Raw genomic sequence first — 20,603 nt, 5'->3', positions numbered from 1 at the left:
ATTTAACGACTGCATCCTCCTGTGTTCTTACAAACTTGATCCCTGTGACCCTGTTCAGCACCTCAGACTGTCATAGTAGCTTCTTACAGCAGTTCAGGGAACCTTCCATTTCTCCTTTCTCATTAGTAGGCCTCTATGCTGTCAATGGTTCACACAGTTGCCTGGGCACACTATACATTTCATATTTTTCACTGTAAAACTTCACTGTAAAGAGCCATTGTCATAAGACAGACAGTCGCAAAATCCCATTCCTTCACTGTCTTTTGTTTGTCATGTTTGTCATCTAGTAGTAGCAGTAGCAGTAGCAGTAGCAGTAGCAGTAGCAGCAGTAGCAGTAGTAGTAGTAGTAGTAGTAGTTTCAGTCCTTATCAACATGAATGCACATAGAAATAATGAATAACAATGTTCACCGAAAAGGTGTTGGCTGAAGCTTTAGCTTATTACACCTACCCTTTTTACATAGCATATTCTCATAGTCAACCCTTTCACTACTAGGTCTAGGCTATACAAAAAAAAACATAATAGAAAGAAAAACAGAAGTTCAAAATGTTTCATACACAATAATAATCATTCCGATTATGTCTATGAAGACACAACACTGTTCGTGATCTGAAGTTTGTCTCGGCTGATCTGGTTATATGGCAGGGACCATCAACCCTGGCCCTCGAATCCAAATCCAGCCCTGGTTTTATTTCTCCCACGCCGCTCTTCACACCTGACTCAGGTAAAGGGAGGGTGGAACAGCAGCGCTTCTCGGCCCTTGAGCACTGCGAGGTGCTGATCTATAAAGACAACGCTTGAAGTAATATAGCTTTGCTTATGTAGATCTATCGTTGTGAGGGCATGTATTTTACTATATGCACTGCCTAGTACATTTTCAATAGAGTCCATGTCCCTCCACTGAGACATCATAATGCGTCAAACTTTGAAGGCTAGATTCAGAGCAGTCCAACACCTTGGAGGTGTGAACAGTGGAAAAAGTAAACAGAATGAATATTTTAACACCTTGGAAAAATGTAGCGCATTAGCCAGTCCCCGAATTGAGATTACAATATCACGGTACAATGAAGACATCAATATTTTATGCTACCAATTGTTGCCTCCCAATAAATCTTGTTGGGTATTGAATATTTTATTTTATTGTTGCAGTGCCCTGGCAACTTGTTTACGTAAAAAAAGAAAGAAGCAAATGGTGTCATATTTGGGGTGGAGCTGGGTGGTACAAGGTGAAGGTAGGAGACCTTGTGACTGTTGCCCTAGAAAGCTGTACAGTCATGTCAGGTCCTGAATGGTGGGCTGGAAGCGCCTTGTCCAAACACCGTCCAGGACTCGAGCTCCGGGCCGTAATTGATTTGCCTGGGGGTGGAAAGGCGCCGGTGAGTCTTTTATGAATTAGCTGGGTGTGTAAACCGATCGGTGTGAGCTGGCACACCTGCTGGGTGCCCGTGGCTGCCTCCGCACGCCCGTCCTCTGGCCTTTGTGGCTAGCGGGGTTTGCGTGCGCGGTGATGAATAGCTACCATCGCGCAAGAGGCGTTCATGGTTTAATTATGCAGGCTTGCGTGTAGGTCCCTCTGAGGGAAAAACTGAGTGATGAAGCTGGAAAGGAATACGAAAGAGAGGCAGGCTGTCAGGAGTTTAGAAGAAAACCACAGAATGCACGATTATAAAAATATTATTAAAAAAACTTTTCTGCACTAAAGGCCCTTGCCACTAGCTGTAGTTAAGAAGACTCTTTTCTCCTTCTTCGCAAGTTGCTGTGTGATGCTTTAATTTCCTGTTTCCCATAATCCCGTTTCATTTGCAAAGCCCTCTTATTCCCCTTCTAATTAAAATCTTTGGCAAACATTTCCAGGTTTCAGTTTTCACCCGAGGTGGTGATGCGTGCTGAGCTTATTTATCTGCAGACATACGTAATATGATTCTGGGATGCAGATTATAAGTAAAACATTTGAATAGCTGAGTGATAGTTCATAATATATTTCAGGGGGATTTCTGGAGTTATCAAAGGAGCACAGTCTCAGGACAAAAAGGTATGAAAAAGTGCCTGTGAAGGTAGTGTAGATGTATATTGTACTCCTGGCCAGCAATACATAATTACATAATTCATTTGTACCTTGTTTTGCTTGTACAGTGCAATGTAGTACAGTGCAAATAGAACATTATTGTACAGTCAAGGTACATTTGGTGAATTTGAACAAACTTGTACCTCCACCGTAACTTTATTCCATAAAGGAAAGGATTAAAGATGCTTTTGTTGTCGGTCTCTGCATCACCACACTCAGTGACATTTATGATGACATTTCATGTCTGTCTCTTAGACCGGGACTTCAGCTGTGCACAGTTAGTTTGATTATTCATTTCCTGTTTTGCAAAAAAACAGTAATTACGCAGAGAACCACAGAGCATTAATGAAATACAGGGCTTTAGATGGACAGCAGACTTTTGTGAATACGACATGATTAAGAGTAGGATAGGTTGCATTGCCAGCAGAGTTGGCAATTCACAATCAGTGATAATACGACTGGTTTAATATATACACACCCACATTATTCCTGTAACGTCATAATTCATTAATCGATCTTCCCTCCTGATGGCAGCCATTTGGCATGAATGACCCTCCTCGCGATGCGGACAGCGTTATACTATAAATCAGCTTCTTCCCTGGCTGTAATGGTGGGCCTTCACTGTCGTGGTTTCAGCTGGTAGTGATAACCTCCCTCTCTGAGTAACCCCAGCCAGCTGTGAGCAGGGCTGTCCATGTCCTCCGTCTCCACCAAGCGGAGCCTGACCTCCACCGGGAAGGTTCACAGAGTGGCTTTCAGAGTATTAGCAGCGTGTGCAGTGGATTATGGGATAGCTGCAGTGGGTCGCTTAGGTCTCCCCATTGGGCTAATGCCTCCCTGGAATACAATTACCCATAATGAGGTCTCTCCCCTGGAGGTACTGTCATCTGCATTCTGTGAGTGATGTGTGTGTGTGTGTGTGTGTGTGTGTGTGTACACGTGTGTATGCATTCGTGTGCGTCTGTGTTCATATGTGCATCCACATGCATGTCTGTGTGTTTGTGTCTGTCTGCATATGTGTGTGTGTGTGTGTGTGTGTGTGTGTGTGCGTGTGCAGGGTGGGGGGGTGGTGGTGAAGGTAAAGCTAGAGAGCGAGTGAGTAAAGCAAAGCAAAAGAGATGTAGAAAAGAAAGCAGGAATGAGGACTGCTCAAAGAGAGGGAGAGCGAATGAAAGAGGGATAGAAAACGAGGGAGGGAGGGAGTGGGAGGGAAAGGGAGGGAGAGGGTTGGAGAGAAAGAGAGGGAGAGAGACGCCCGCCTCCCGGATTGGTATTCCATCTTCCATCTGAACTAATGCTCTGATTTAATCTCTCTGGCTGTCAATCAGAACACTTACCGCAATTGCCTTGAGAGGTGACCTCCGCAAGAGTATTGAGCAGGCACTCTACGACGTGCACCCCCCCCCCGTCCCCCCTACCCCCCCACCCCGCCCCCAGCAGCTCCACTTAGCCGGCCACCGCTCCCACTCATGAGTCAGGACGGCTAGCAACAAGAGCCCTTCCTCTTTAAGTCCCGGCAGTGACACTTTTATTGGCGTGATGGATGAATGTGGCTGCATATGGAAGCTGTTTAACCTGTGGGCTAAGAGCAACACGGCCAGTTCCTGCTGACTGGGGGGCTGGGGGGCTGGGGGAAGGGATGGGGGGGCGGGGGGACACCTCGCTCAATTAAGCCCCCCTGCAACCCGGGAAAGAGGTGGATGCACTTCATTAACCCTGAAACCCGTTACTAGTGTTGTTGCCATAAAGTGAGCCGCTCGCCCGAGCAGCCTATGCCAAGTGATAATATTATAGCACACCATAACAATTAAGATTGATTACCCTTCCCTTATGCTTTCTCTCCCCGGTGGGCCTGTTCTTAAAGGCGGAGAGCGAGGCGGAGATGGTTGTCTGTGGTACAAATACAGAGCGGAAAATGTGTGGGCTCAGAGGAGAGGAGAAAGTCGGTTTTCAAATGGCTTGAGTTCTGGACATTCTTATGTCGCTCGATTCTTTCTCCTGCAGTTCTCAGTCGAGTTCTCGACTGAACTTTCATCCTAATGCTGATGTGTTCTAACAGTCAGCGCTGGTAATCGCAAAAGTAATGGAGTTGTTGAACACTGAAAAAGCATCGCAAAGAAGGCCTACTCCTCAAAGTTGCTACAGTTGCTAACCTCGCTGACGCAAAGCGGCCACATCAGAGGTGATGAGAGGGTCATATTAAGCTCATTCAACAATGGAATGATTTGAGAGCTTGTCTGAAAAATATTAAGGAACTCCTCATGAAGTGCTGTGGAATCTTAAATGACCACAGTGAGTGAAATCCTCCTCTCGCTGGCTCTCCAGAACCTTCTCCATAAGGTCTACTAATGGACCGTATCAGTGGGTTAGAAAGTCCCAAGCACCCTCAAATCCATGAGCTTAAGCCAGAGGCGGGGAGATGTATCTGCAGGAGTGGCCGGTATGGCTAAATAAGCATTGTACTTAAAGGTTGTGGAATTTGATGCCAATGAAATGACTTTCGTTATAAATGCTAACCGTACTAAATATACAAAAGGTATATGTTACTGTACAGTTACTTTTTAAGCATTAGAATATGATTAGTGTTGGCAGCAACATACGGCCATGACTTCGCAAAAAATTCAATGAGCGTTTTTGTGCTGAAGGCAACATTATATCTAGGATTGAGCTGAATGTAATGGCCATCTCAGTGTGGTGAAGCTTGATGGGGAAAAAAAATACAAATAAAATCCACATTTTTTAAATTTAATGCTGGATATTTAACAAATCGTCACTCTGGCTAAACTACACATCCATCACAGTCTGCACTGATGCTGAAGGTGGAAATGATCACATACTGCGTATGCTTTCTGTTTTTAAAGTATCTTTCTCTCAATTCCATTTGGTTTTTCTTCTTACTGTTTACTGCCACTGCGTCAAAACGGCAATCAAAGCCTCCTGCTTTCAGCTAATCCCTAACTCAGTACCGATGGGTCATTCTCATTTCGGGAGAAATTCACATTATGATCCTACTGGCATCAAATCTATAATACAGAATAAACAGGATGATTGAGTGTAGAATCCATTACCAGCCCAGTCTTATACTTGCTGAGCCTAGGCAACCAAAGAAAGTCTTCAAAGCAAATCTGATGGGATTCCAGTTGGATTTATTTAATGTTTCCACCTTTTTAGCCGACAGGAGACAGCAAACGCTTGCTTGTTCTCAAATGTGAAAAAAGCACTCTGCATTGTTTAGCATGCACAATAAGGCCTCAATTGTCTGGAGCTGAATACTTTTACTATCACTGATAAAGTCCTCATTTGTTTCTGTGCATTTGGAGGGCAGGGAGGCTGAGCCTGCATGTCCTCAGCTCTCTAAAGAGTGATGGGAGTTTGTCGGAGTGATGGGAGTTTGTCGGTGTGATGGGAGTTTGTCGGTGTGATGGGAGTTTGTCAGTGATGGGAATTTGTAAGAGTGATGGGAGTTTGTCAGAGTGATGAGAGTTTGTCGGTGTGATGGGAGTTTGTCGGTGTGATGGGAGTTTGTCGGTGTGATGGGAGTTTGTCGGTGTGATGGGAGTTTGTCAGAGTGATGGGAGTTTGTCAGAGTGATGGGAGTTTGTCAGAGTGATGGGAGTTGGAGAGGGATTGACCATGGGGACAGAGCAGGGCTAGAGTAGGTTGATATGTAGATATATCTTTTTCTCTATCTTGCCTTCCTTATCTTTTCTCTTGCTCCATCTAATAGAGCACAAGGGAACATATATATAATTTGAATAGTTATACGGCTATTCAGTTTGCTGTATTAACGCACAAACACACATGAGCACACGATTGCATGTGTGCACACGTACACAAACATACATACACACACGCTCTGCACACAGTAACACACATGCACACTCTGCACACAGTAAATCACACACTCATGCATCCACGCATGCACTCACATACACAGTAACACACACACACACACTTTTCATACTTGGGCTGAATAGCGCAGAGCATAAATCATTCCAGAGGAGGCGCTGACAGGTTTATGTGGTCCTTAATTGCGACGATTAAAAACCATTTCCTCTGAATGCAGGAGTTTTAGTGTGGTGAAATGGGTCGATCTGCGGCGTTCACAGAGAACAGGACATTCTCCTCCTCTCATGCAGAGACCTGAAGGTCAGACAGTGAGACAGCCTGTACCAGACCTAAAAGTGCTATGGCCAGGACTGGGCGTGCAGGAGAGGACCAATGACAATGGCTGATGATGTTACCGGGTAGGACAGTGCTGACTAAGGGCTGTGATGTCATCGTGTGCGGATTGACATGAGTCATCAGTTTGTGCTTGGCAGTTATAGAATGTTCCTTAATGTCCCACTGAGGGGTACCTTTGGATTACTCATTTTGTAAGATTTTAATTCTCCTGGCAGCCATTCTTTTCCTATCCTGGTTTTGTGAACCATTATAGTTTTCTACAATAGTGGTGTAATAAAAAATGTAATTAAACATGTTTGTATAGGGTATTAATCATAGCAGTATGAAGTAAAATAGATGTAAAAAAAGCATTTATTTTTGCCAGCACAAAAAGGGAAGTTATTCTCCTGACTGGTGGTACATTTAATTAGACTTAATGGTTGAAGAGAAAGTATGATAATGAATGTTCCTTTTTAAAGAATCTTCCGCTTCAGCTTCTGCAAGTCTCAAAATAACGTCCTATTCTTGTATATTCAACCTGCCAAGGCATAACTTTGTAGGTAGCATACCTGCCATCCAAATTCATGACCGTTTGTTCATTAAGTTTTACTTTCATCCTGAAGTATAAGATAATCGTGTATATATTTTCATCAATTAATTCAGTATCTAAGACATAATTCATATTTTTAACGGACATAATTAAACCGTGTGGAATAGTGGTGCAATGCAGCCCTGTTGCCTCACAGCAGGAAGGTCCTGGGTTTGAATCCTGGCCTTTGAATTCTGCACGTTCTAACTTGCCCTTAGGAGTGTGCCCTGCAATGGCCTGTCAATAGTATATTATTGCCTCTCACCCAATGCATGCTGGGATAGACTCCAGCCCAAACCCCCACTTGAGCCTGACCAGGAATAAGCAGGTTAGATAATGGATGGATGGACAGATGGATAAAAATGCTAATAAAATGCTCACAGGGACGTAGCGTCTCTGGCTCTGGACAGACGTAGGAACAGAAAGCTCCTTGGCGGTGGGGTCTGGCACTTCTCAGGTGAGGAGAGATGCTGTAGGCAGGAGAGGGTTCGGGAATGCCAGGAACGTGGAGCGTTTGCTCTGTGCTCCTGATAATGTCAACAGAGGCTGTGCCTACTGTAAATAAGCCTCAGTGGGATGACTTGTGTTCCTAACGACCTGACCCCCCCTAGTGCTCTCTGATGTACCCCATCCCCGACCCCAGATTGGAGAAGGTAAATAGACTGTCAGTCACAGGGGCAGGCTGGGCTGTGTCAGACATGGGGAGGCTTTGAGGAGTCTCCACATCATGACTTCTTTGGTCACCTTTGACCTGAATGAAGGAATTTCGGGAGACCAAAAAATGCTCTCCATGAGGCAAAGGTGAAAGCTGAAATTGGGTACGGGAAATTGTATAATTGTCAACGTCAAGTGACGTGTGTCAAAATCTCATTGGCGCTACCTCCATTATGGCACCGTATTAATAAGTCCATGAAATTACATTTGCAAGTGGAAACTTGTTTAATTGTTCCCAGCATATCGACATCAGTACTTATTGAACGTTTTCAGCACCAAAAATGTTTCTTCACAGTCAGTGGCTGTGTTCCCTCAGTTTCTCTATCACTAATTGATCTGCTGAAAAGCAAGCCCATTTAAATAAAAATAAGAAACAAACAACAAAACAATGAACTAAATCCTTCCAGCACAATGATCATCATTTATATTCATTGATTCTTCTCAAGTTTTTGTGGAGATTATTTTTTTTTTTCTGTCAAGATTTCATACCTGTTTTGAAGCATTTCATATTATCCCATGTTCTGAATTCAGGGGGAAAAAGGGAAAATGAGGAGAATTGTTTGCTGTGGAGTTCTGCTAATATGAGAGAGAACTGTTTGGGCAGAACTAAATCTGTCTATGTTTTCATATTCTGTCGGAACAGAGTATTGTTCAATGATATGAATGCAAATCACGCTGCATACAAAACTCGAGGATCGGCAGTGATTAAGTTTAACATTTAAACTTTGAAAGGCAAAAGCAGGCGGCATATGCAAAACTTGTGTGGCTGTTTCCTCGCTGAAGGTTGTTATCCGTGGATTGCGTCAGCACTGCAGCGTTTCATAGTTTCAGCTGAAATCCTGCACTCAGAAATAGCGTCAGTGGAGGTATGGAGGTACATTTTTCCCAAATGTACCCTGAAAGTACTGCAGTGCTCTCTTTTGGTACAAGCAGAAAAGGTGCAAATTAATTATATATTGCTGGTTAGGGGTACAGTTTTATGCACCTATTTGGTACCGCCCCAGCAACAAGCATTTGTACCTTCTTAGGCACTTTGTGTATGCTCTCAGAAATAAAAGTACGAAATCAGTCACAAGCGCCTGATTTCATACGTGGGCCTAGCAGCCATCTCTGCCATTTTCAACACACCACTACACTGCATTAAGCTAGACTACACTGCGCTAGGTTATGCTACACTACACTGCATTAAACTAGACTACACTGCGCTAGGTTATGCTACACTGCACTGCATTAAACTAGACTACACTGTGCTAGGTTATGCCACACTACACTGCATTAAACTAGACTACACTGCACTAGGTTATGCTACACTACACTGCATTAAACTAGACTACACTGCACTAGGTTATGCTGCACTGCACTGCATTAAACTAGACTACACTGTGCTAGGTTATGCTACACTACACTGCATTAAACTAGACTACACTGCACTAGGTTATGCTACACTACACTGCATTAAACTAGACTACACTGCACTAGGTTATGCTACACTACACTGCACCGTGGATAAGAGTATCTGCTAAATCTCACAATACAGTACAGGACTACAGATGAAATTTAGCTCATTAGCTAACTCTGGCTCATTTACATTGATGTGAAAACTGAAAATGTTGATTAATGTGCACTGTCCCTGGTAAATAAATGAAAAATAAATGCCTGCAATGTAATGCAATGAAATGTATGCCTAATTAAAGCACCTCTAAAATGAAAAAGCTTGTTTGCTGTGTAAGTGACATTTACAGGTGGAGACAGAGCTGAATGTACAATTAGCTGCTACAGTACTGTGTATATTATATTATTAGCTCTCATTAGCTATATGTTTGCATTGGTTGGCACTACCATTTGAAATAGCACATTTTGAACCTCAAAATGTTAATAATTATATATAGGCCCATATACGTACATACTGTAGGCTATATATCTGCTGCTATACTTTTATCCAGAATGACATGCCTAGGCCTATATGAATGAGTTCATGGCAATATACATTCTGTACTCTACAATATACACTTTAATGCAGGATCAATCAATTAATAACACACGTTTCAAAATGTTAAGCTACGTTGTGGGCAAGCTATGTTGAAAGAGTGATACAAGATGTGTGGTACCAAAGAGGACATGTTGGAAATAAAGCATGCTTTAGAAAAGTGCAAAATAAGTATGTTGCCTCTAACTTTAAGATGCAAAATTGCCAGTATTTTTTTCTGTGCACTAAAAGTTGGGATTAATTGTATCGTGTAGTTGGATCGTCACTGATGATGATACCCATCCGCATATCACTAATTTAAAATGTATTTGTTTCGTGACAGTATGTGCAACAAGCAAATTAACCAGTTTGAGAGTTAATTTGTTCACCATCTTACTTTCAAAACCGTTTTCATTCAGTTAAGGTAATGCAGCTTATGACAGTTGAAGGGAGCTGTGTTGGTCGTGGTGTTGTGTTCATTGAGTGAGTGATTGTGCACATCCTGTACCAGGTGTCACTCTGGGCTAAAAGTCAGTGTGTTTGCTGCCTACCATTAAGGGCACTCTTGACGAATAGCACCCCCCCAAACCCAGAGGGCCCCCTGATGTGAGAATTGGGGAGGTAATTGAAAGTGGAAAGAGAAGTATCCAGCGTGAGATTGTTCTCTCCCTCCCCTCCCCGCCTCCTGCTGAAGGAATCCTGTCATCTGACATCTGCTGGGGCTCCGGTCTGGGGCTCCCTGACAGTTCAGAGGGGTTCTACTGCTGGGTTGTCCTACAAAGAGCCCATGCCAGGTCAATGAACATTTTGTTCCCATTATCACTGCCACAGTGGTGTTAAGGTCCCCCTTCTCCCTGGGGAACCTGTTGGATATTTGGGTCCTGATGGGTCAGGTCCGTTGGGGGTATGTGGGGTAGAACCTTCTGTCCGTTGAAGTTGCGCTGTCTTAAGTTCGTTAGTCCCTTTCCCACTCTCTCACACACTGCCCATCTCACAAACTTGTACAGTAACTTGCACTGACACGATCACTGAAGCACACTCACTCTTGCCATTCATTCAAATGCTCTCTTCCTCACTTGCTTGCTCAGTCCTGTTCCCTCTTTTGCATTGATTCACTCGCTTATTCATTTCCCCATCCTCTGTGTCACATTTGCACACACGGAGGGTGATGATAACACAGCCCGTTTAAAAATGAGTGAGCAGAAAATGTGCTGCTGCTTTCGTGTGTCTAATGGCCTGATTGAGGGACAATCACTGTCCATCTGTCTCTACGGCAACTGGGTGTGTTAGGACTGTGACCTCACAACCCTCTCACCATTTGGGGGTGGAGTCTGACCCATCTGCTGCCTCTGGGCCCCCTTGTTAGCTGTCAGCCACAGTCTCATTCAACAGCTAGAGCTGGGCTGCCCAACCCCGTTCCTGGAGATCTACCATCCTGTAGGTTTTCACTGCAAACCTGACAAAGCACACCTCATTCAACAACTAGAGCAGGGCTGCCCAACCCTGTTCCTGGTGATCTACCATCCCATAGGTTTTCTCTCCAAATCTGACAAAACACACCCCAATCAACAGCTAGAGATCTTGTTGTGATGCTAATTAGTAGAATCAGGTGCGTGTTTGTGAGTATAATACATAGTGAATTAGCATGCAAGTATTTGTAATGCAATTCATGACATACTTCACTGAATGGGTTTGTTCATCACACCTGTAAAGTATCACAGTAAAGTGCTAATCGCAGAACGCAAGGAAACAAACAACAGAAGATAAAATAAAATACCAGCTAATTGCCCAGATGCTAGATTTGCCTGTTTCACCTGGAAGGTAAACAGTCCGGTTCAGTCTAATCACGTTGAGCAGGTCCATTTCATCGCTCATTGCCACCAATAATGGCAGAATGAGGACTCTTGGGGGGCTAAAATCAGTGCTTGATTACAGATTTCTGCGGGGCGAAACAAAACAAGTGGTTTTTAGAGATAATCTTGAGTCCAAGGAGTGATCAGGAGGGTTTTGCAGTAAAAGAATGAGTAGGTGTTGACTTTTTAAAAGCTGATTATCCTCTTTGCTGTTACGAACTCACTTGGTGAAAGTTCTTGTCTGGGTATGTACCTCACTGTAATTTTGTTCATCCTTTTTTGGATGAACTCTGATGTTCAGCTGGTACCAAGTACCGAGAGAAGTGACAGTGGTCGTAAGAGCAGCAGTGTTTCTGTTTAGGGAGTTTGTTGGTGGAAGGCTCATAAAATGTATTAGTTTTGCCTTAACGTGTACCTTTTAAATGACGGTCTAGCTGTTATTTCAACTTAAATGTTTTGTTTGTCAGTGCATTTAATTTGCTTCACCTTCAGAATGTTTGTTTTGTGCTAATGCTGCGCAGGCTTGGTGCTTGGCCATAGCACAGAGTACAGATCCCTCTCTAACTGTAGGCTACAATTAAAAATGGCAAAAATCTGTCTTTCTAAATGGCGCACATCTGAAAACCTCTATGGCTGTTTTCTGGAGTTTTAATAAGTAAACAAATTAATACGCAAATTTGCTTTTTGTACTCAGACCATGGCTATGACTCGAGAAATGTGTCATAGGTGCTATTATGTCCCTGACAGTGCCATCTGCTGTGGAAACTGTTAGCCTGGTAGCCCAGTCATGCATTTCTCCACTGAGTCCTGTAGGTAGCGATGTGGTTACAAGCCTTTCCTAGTCCTGTGTCTGTTCTTCTTCTCTCCTGCTATATTTTCAGTGCTCTCACTCGTTGAATCGTTTTTGTTTTGTTTGTGTTTTATTCTCGCCAGCACTAACTGTCTCGTTTCTCTCTTCTTTCTCCCTTGCTTACCGAAGATCATAAAATGATCAATGCAGGTAGGTACTGCTCTTAGTTGCTATTCACTTTAGTAGCTATCAGGTGATAACACATCCCATTTTTTTAATGGAACAGATCTTTGTTTCTGCCAACTGTCTTGTATAATCTAAATAATCTGACTAATAAAAACTTCTGCATGAAGCAATTCATCCCATGAGATACTACCCACATTTTTGCTGCAGTAAGAGCATAGCAATGAGATGGTATTAAGTGTTATTGTACAGTAAGTGTACACTCAAGGGAATGTTTCCATGGCACCCATAACAGTCTTTTTAAGCCACTGAGCAGAGTTTCAGTTCTAGAGCATTGGCCAGTACTTTGCTGCTGTGCATGATGGGATATGGGGTACAGAGGTGACTTACAGTAAATGTGCTTTTTACACCACAAGCTACAGGCTGCATCTTCCTCTTTATTTTACGCCTGAAAGACAGAGAAAATTGTTTTATTTTTATTTAAAAAAACAGGCAGGGCAATAGGAGTGCAGTGCTCTAAAAGCTTGATTTTGAAAGTGCCTTAACCTCAATAGAACAGAAGCTTATTTGTACTGTTAGTTGCTAGTTGTACCAAGTTTTTATGCCCTCATGTAATGATGTAATAATGGCATATTTATTTTTTAATTATCTTGTTACATTTCAGGCATTTATCAGGCATTATCATCAAGACGATTCTGGTGTACACATCTATACTGTTCTGAAGAGTGTTCTTATTTTAGAATACTGTTCTTGTTTTAGTATGAGTAATTTGATTCGCTGCGTTCATAAAAATACATAATTGCAGTGCCTGTGATGGGTTTAATTGTCGGATTAATAATTGTGTGAAGTTACAGTTTTACATAATTTTGTCAATGTGTGTATTTTTGAGGGTGAAGATCGATGTTGATTTGTTCCTCGGTTTTTCTGTTTATCGAGCCTCTGGTTCCGCTCGTGTTGCCTGAGTGAGGGGCAGAAGGGGGGGTTCTTGGCTGTGTGGAAGATGGAGATCTGCAGGGCTTAGGAGGGGAATGCGCAGGGCCTCTCTTTTAAGTAGCTAAAGTATCTGTGCCAGAGACTGATTGAAAAAGATCAGTGCTTTCAATGGAGACAAAATCAAAGTCAAAACTCTAAATTGGGGTGGGGGTGGGGGGGGGGGCTCTATAGTTCCTGTGCAAAAAGTGAAACACAAACTTATCTGTACTGATATAGTCATGAAGTGCTAAAATAATTTAGTCTGTATTAAGAGTAAAATGCTATTGGGTTATTTCCCTAAATTCCCAGCATGTTAGGGTGAAGTGTGAACCTATCTGCTGCCAGTGGGAAATACAGTGTGGATCTGTTCTGGGCCTGTGCCTGTGGCATGAGTGTATGTCCCCTTCTCCTATAGGTTGGTGGGGGAAGATGACTTAAGGCAGCTCCTCGTGCTATTCAAGTGTGTTTGTTTCATGATCACAGATAGATATGTGTGCCTCAGCAGGACCGTCAGAGGGCTTATTCACTGTGTGCATGTGGGGGTGTGTGTGTGTGTGTGTGTTGGCTGGAAGGCTAAACCAAACACTGAAGGGTTTTGTGTTTTTTTTTTTTGGATAAGGATCATATTTAGGTTTTGTGGCCGGCTAGCTGTGAAAGGAAGATGTTTAAGGCCTGGGCTGTCTGTGTACCCCTCAGGGTCCTTTAAAGTACTGTCGAGGGTCCCTGATCAGACTTTTTCTTTTTTCAATATAACCCCTTTTAATTTCTGATGGGTCCCCTGGAGGCCTTTGAGCCTGGATCAGAAAACCCCTGGTCCGTGATATTAAAGGTGCATCTGAATAAAAGCAGCTGGGCCCTTGGCTGTACAGATCTTATCGTGGCTACACTGAAGATTGAACCACCAACCAGCGGGTCCCAGACATGTACCTTAGCAACCTTAGCCACGAGGCTACAGGCCGCCACACGTCAACATCAGCTCCCTCCTCTCCCACCGCTGACCTTCACCACAGTCACCCTCTTGTCCTCTTCCACGGTCATTTTCCCCTCTTCCTTTTTTTGTTTTTCTCGTTTTTTGTTTTTTCCTCCTCCCTTCCCGAGCGCTTCCTGTGTCTCCCTCGCCGAGTCGTCTTCCGTTTTCACTCACGTTAAGCGTTTGGTCTTCCCCGTCAACCGGCCTGCTGCTTTTTGGCAGGACTGTACAAAATGGAGGACGTGAGCGATTGACGGGCGAAGGCTCTGCCGCCCTGAATCGTTCGCATTCCGCTTGCAGCCTGTTGTCCCCCCCGGGTCGGTCGGCGTTGTTAAAAATGCATGTCGAAATGAAATCCCCGCTCTGCTCTGAATTCGGATTCGGCGCCCGTGATTCAGCGCTCCTCCTGGAAGGCTGAAATGCTGTTTCACGAAAAAACAATGTAAAATTCATCAGCATCTCCGCCAGTCCGGGCGCTCCTGAGATCTCCCCGGCTATCACACCATTACAGGGGTTTAGTGTTACTTTACAGTGTGGAGAATGCAATTACGCAGTGATTGGCCTAGCCGAGCCGGTCCCGAGGAGCCTGCCACGGCCAGCTGAAGAACTTTGTTATTATCAGACCCAGCGCTGTCCGTCAGCGTGAGTGACAGCCCGCGGTTTTTTATTATTCAGGACCGCACGTTAACTACAAACGAGCGGTGAATAAATAAGGGCCGACTTAACGGAAAGCGGAGGCAATCGCAGTGCGCAGCTGTGTGTGACATTTTATTCTTTTATGCGGAGGAAGGCATCCTGGGAGTGTGTTGAATAGTGCATGTGTCCAGGCCTCTCGCGATTGCGACTTTTCATCAGCTTTTGCTTGGTAGTGTTTCTATTGTTGCGGGGGGGGGGGGGGGGGGGGGGAGAAATGTATTGCATATTTATTTGGGACATCTGAGGTCATTTTTACAAGAACCGGAATGTTCTTTTGAAGCAACCTGAAGTGCGATAAGAAAATAGGCAGAATTGTGCCTCACACACTATCAGACTGGAGCCATTTGTTATGCGGTATCGTACAGATGAAGTGTTTGTCAGGCATGAGACTTTGTGATGAAAGCTGGTGCCGTAATAGGGCTGAGCTTGAATCTGATGTCTGTAAACAGCTCGCATTTTTCAACAATGTACGATCAAGATTCCTGTGTTTGCAGGGGGTGGCGGGCGGGGTGTTTTGAGGGGAGAAAAAGGGGCGGGGGGGGAATGTGTGAATGTTCTGTGTGAGAATAGTTTTTGAATAAAAAGTTTTTTCTGTTACTACTTACTCTCTGTGCACTTGTGGGTAAATTGTGTGAACCTGTATGTTGGTGTCTGGTTTATTTTTAAGTGTCCCGCCTGCGTTATCAGGGGCGGGTGACGGAACACCTGTGATCACTCTGGAGCTGTTCGCTCCTCTGTCCCGGGACGTAGGCCCTGCAGTGTGGGGGTTTGGACAGTGAAGTAGAGCAGTTGGCTTTTGTCAGTGTCAGATTCCCGACATCTGTTTTTGCTGTTGACACTGTCAGCCACTCTCCAGACATCTTTCTCTCTCCCTCTCTCTCCCTCTCTCTCCCTCTCCCTCCTCTCCCTCCCTCTCCCTCTCTCTCTCCCTCTCCCTTTCTCTCTCCCCCTCTCTCTTTGTGTCTCCTGCCCTCTCTCCCCCTCTCATTTTCCCTCTCTTTCTCTCTCCCCCCTCTCTCTCTCCCCCTCTCTCCTCCTCTCTCTCTCCCTCTCTCCCCCCCTCTCTCTCCTCCTCTCTCTCTCTCTCTCTCTCTCTCTCTCTCTCTCTCTCTCTCTCTCTCTGTGTGTCTCTCTCTCTCTCTCTCCCTCCCTTATAATGGCTGACATGCTGTGCTTGTGAATGTTGGCACCCAGCCTCACTCCCTCCAGTGGTCACTTAATTTCGAGGTTGTGCTGTCCTTGGCTGCTGGCCTGCCTGTTAGCCAGCCCTGCTGTCTGCGATGCGGAGGCCTGTACTGGCTCTTCATCCTTTTAGGCACGGGTCTGAGAGAGGGGGAAGATGGGGCCAGAGACTGAGAACAAGAGAGAGCGAGAGACAGACAGAGACAGAGACAGAGATGAAATATGGGGCGAGAGAGACTGAGAACAAGAGAGAGAGAGAGAGAGAGAGAGAGGCTGAGAGAGAGAGGAAAGATGGGGTGAGAGACACTGAGAATGATAGAAAGAGAGAGAGAGACAGAGAGGAAAGATGGGGTGAGAGACACTGAGAATGATAGAAAGAGAGAGCGAGACAGAGAGAGAGGAAAGATGGGGTGAGAGACACTGAGAGACAGTCTCCCATGGTAGATGGCGGTGGCAGAAACCCTCCAGCCCCTCACGCTGTTGCGTTAGCGTGCCTCACGGGAGAGAGGGCCTTAGTGAGCGTTCAGTGGGAATGCCTGCGTGGGGGGTTGGTTAATAACGCACGGGCACTTTGTACACGCTGCTGCACTGAAGTTTTTAATAACACGCTGTTCTGGATGGCTGCGCGCGAACCCCCCCTCTGCCAGACCTCACCCCTGCCTGCGTCTCCGCGGGAGTACGGAGAAACCTGTTTCCTCCTCCTTAATTGGCTGTTTGCTGTTGAAGCCGGAGAGAACCTCTGGCCTATGAGACGCGGCGTGATGGCTGTTCTGAGGTGCCGTTGGGAGGGGGAGTGCGGGAGCAGTGCGGGCGTGTGCTGAGCGGGAAGTGGAGGGCCAGGGACCAGCTCCAGCCAGGCTGTGGTGGATCTCAGCCACTCTGGTGTGGGGATGTGTGTGGTTCTCAGGCCCTCTGGTGTGGGGCTGTGGTGGATCTGAGGCCCTCTGGTGTGGTGTTGGGGCTGTGGTGGATCTCAGCCACCCTGGTGTGGGGATGTGTGTGGATCTCAGCCACTCTGGTGTGGTGTTGGGGCTGTGGTGGATCTCTCCAGACATCTTTCTCTCTCCCTCTCTCTTTCTCTCTCTCCCGCTCTCCCTCTCCCTCTGGCGTGGTGTTGGGGCTGTGGTGGATCTCAGCCACTCTGGCGTGGTGTTGGGGCTGTGGTGGATCTCAGCCACTCTCCAGACATCTTTCTCTCTCCCTCTCTCTCTTTCTCTCTCTCCCTCTCTCCCTCTCCCTCGGGCGTGGTGTTGGGGCTGTGTGTGGTACGGGGTTTGGGTGTATTTTGTTTCCAGACTGACAGACGCTGTCAGTGTAGTGTGTGCGAGAACATGTCCCCCCCATGGGCTCTCTGGGTAAGGCAGGTGCAGGTGAGATCTGGAGGAACAGCTGGAGAGCCTCCCGATCCCTGACAGATATCTTTCAGTCTGTGCCCAGGGGGAGGTGCACTGGGACAGCTGGTTACGGTCTGGGCTCACACACTGTACTGCGCATCCCTCCGGTTCTCTGTCCCAGCCTAACCGTGGTGCCATTTCCTGCCTTTCTCTTCGGTTTTTAAACAATATTCCAACATCTGTACTCTTATTGAGCTCTTCTCCGAGGGATCAGGGCACAGGAGTGAACAACACCGCCAAATGTTGTCCAGGTGTTTTTCGTCTATAGTAAGAAACACCACACACTGTGCACACGGCCTTAACGAGTGTTTTAGTCTTGTAATAAGACTTTCTGTATAATCTTACATTTCTAAAGAAAAAATAATTCTCTGAAATAGAAAATATTAGCTTGTTTTAAGTTAGTTTGAATAGTAAGTGAAATTGCCTTACCCCATTGGCAAATCTGGCAATGGGTCAAACTGGCTTACCTCATTGGCAATATTTTTGTCTTATTTAGCAAAAAAGTATTAGAAGTATAATTTTATGGCTAAATTTAAGACTGAAATACTTATTTTGGCTGCGGTGCAAGGTTAAATCACACATTCCGGCTCTGAAGCATAGCGTTCAGCCACCATTTGCGTCTCCGGTCCTGCTGAGCCCCAGGGCCTGTAGATGGTTCATTACTCACCGCTTAATTAAGTGAAGCAGTTGATTATATCATTAACTCCGCTGACCTGTTGCCTTGGGTCTGAATATGTTGCTGATTTTAAGGTTCCCACCCCTGGCCTACACACACCTCTCTGTGTTTTGTTAGGCTTGTACTCTGATCATCACCACTCTTGTCTCAGAGAGTCTCTTGTTCGAATACTTCCAGTCATTGAAGGAACGACATCATTTATAAGGGGGGGGGGGGGGGGGTCGGGGGTTATTTACTACCCCCCAATATTACAAAACTGGTCAAATAACCCCACTAATAATATAGCATGATGATGAGAAATATAATGTAATATAATAAAGATGGGGATTTCATGTTGTGATTGGGGTAAACTGATCAGTCGTGTGAAGTATTTCCCCCTTGGAATTCACCAGAAATTATCACTTCACAGCTGGTCTTTATTCTTCCGGGGTTGCAGTTCTCATGGTCTCTGCACTTTAAGCCCCCCCAATATTAAAACTAATGGCACACCCTGGCATTTCAGTGCACAGAAGAGGGCTGTGTAGCCTTGAATTATCTGTCCATCTGACACTTTGGTTAGCCCAGATCGTCATGGGAAACAGCTGGTCCCTGTGGCTGCAGGTAGAGCCCAGGTGCATGATGGGAAGGGATTCTGACAGGGGATTTAAAAGCTCATAAAATATATATGTTTATATTGCTGAGAGGATGCAGCTTCTGGTGCAAAGCAGTGAGGCAGAACACAGCATTAGAAGAAGAATGAAAAAATGCTATTCAGCTGTGTGCGCTTGACATAATGACCATTGACATATTGCACTGAGAGTTCTGTATGCATGGAGGCGTTCTGCCATCTGGTGGTTTCTTAGGGGTAGTGCAGACATTTGTTTGAATGAACCCTAAGCTGTGACTTGTGAGTGAGCAGAGGTGGCTAGCCGCCTTGGTTCCAGGGTTTCTTTCATTCTAATGTTAGGTGTCATTGGATGGTCTTGGTTGTACAGTAATCTCTAAATTTGAAAATACAAATTCAGTTTGCCTCAGAAACTGGCTTTTTAGCTAACTAACTAGCTTGTAGTAAACAATGTATCCTGATGGCCATGTTTCCTCAGTGTTCATTCAAACACCATTTACACACACGACATTAGCAATATTAGGTGACATGAAGGCTGTTGCAGACATTTGAGTCATTTTGTTGATTAAGATCTGTTCCAAAGCCTGTTGATGTTTCCCCTAATAGCGTACGTCACATTCCAATGAAATGTGGGTGTTATAATTACAATCACAGGGTTTTCTATAATGACATTTAAGTGATTGTTGTTGGCATCATTCCACCAATTGAGACGAAGCAAATAAGAGGAACACAGTGGGGAGCTTTGCTGTAATGAGGGGTGCTTTACTAAAGTGGATCCTGCACTGCGTAGACGTGTGTAGACGTGTGTAGATGTGTGTAGACCTAGATGTGTGTTAATGTGTGTAGATGTGCATAGATCAGTATAGATGTGTGTAGACCTATGTAGATGTGTGTGTGGTATTGAGTGGGGCACCATGCTCTGTTGCACAGTGTCAGGGTGTGAGCAGAAGTGACTGTGCTCGTGGGGAGGGGGTCATTTTGGGCGGGTGACCCACTTTGGGGGAGGCGTGTGGTCCAGGCAAGGCGCTTGTCTCGTGGCCATGCCTGGGCCTGCTGGCATCTGTGCTCCACCGCCTTTGTGCCGTTAGCTGATAATAGATTAGCGGCACCTCACCCCCCCAACCCAACACCAGCTCCCTGTGTGAGTGTGTGTGAGAGTGTAAGAGTGTGTGTGTGTGTGTGTGTTCGTGTCCACCACTCTAAGCTTTCCTGTGAGGCATGTGGAATTGTTTGTTTTCTGGATAGATTAGGTCTTGTGTACAAGAAAAAAAAATATGATTCTTTCTTAGTGCCTGTTTATTCATTATCGTAAACAGGATTAGCATTGAATCGATAACGTGGATTCCTTTGAGGTGAATGATATGAATGAGAAAGATGTCTGAGTGAGGCCGAGATGGCGTACAAGCGATTCAGTCTGCACTACTCTGCAGTTCCACTTGGGGGAGCTGGTGTCCCTTTGGTCGACAGAATCATCGCCTCCCTCGGCCTCAAAAATGGATTTGAATCAAATCAGGGATTTTAATAGCGAATCCCTCCGAGGTTCGACCTCTGAGCCTCGGGCGACTGAGGCTGCCCCCTTCCTCTTGGCTACAGGAGGAATCAATCGCACGCCCGGCGAAAGAAAAGGAGGAGCTGACGAGAGCGGCCTGGTCGTTTCCGCCAGCCCTGCTTCGGCGTCCTGGTTAGCGTCGATCGATCAGCGCGTGCGTCTGGGTTTAGCGGCGCGGGCGGTGCTTTAAGAGCTCTGCATTGAGGGTGAAGTTTTTACCGTGACCCCCGATGCCT

At 45.3% G+C, this 20,603-nt stretch overlaps 1 protein-coding gene across 1 annotated transcript in view; it reads left to right on the top strand.

Moving 5' to 3' along the window:
- LOC133139542 (agrin-like) overlaps window positions 1-20,603 on the top strand; it is a 235,115-nt gene that overhangs the window by 63,630 nt on the left and 150,882 nt on the right. The window contains exon 3 of the mRNA XM_061259113.1: window positions 12,331-12,351. Within this exon, the coding sequence (XP_061115097.1) occupies window positions 12,331-12,351 (21 nt within the window). The remainder of the gene's footprint in view (window positions 1-12,330; window positions 12,352-20,603) is intronic.

This window comes from Conger conger, chromosome 10 (genome assembly GCF_963514075.1).
Source record: "Conger conger chromosome 10, fConCon1.1, whole genome shotgun sequence".
NCBI lineage: Eukaryota > Metazoa > Chordata > Actinopteri > Anguilliformes > Congridae > Conger > Conger conger.
This window is presented reverse-complemented; position numbering and strand designations above follow the sequence as displayed.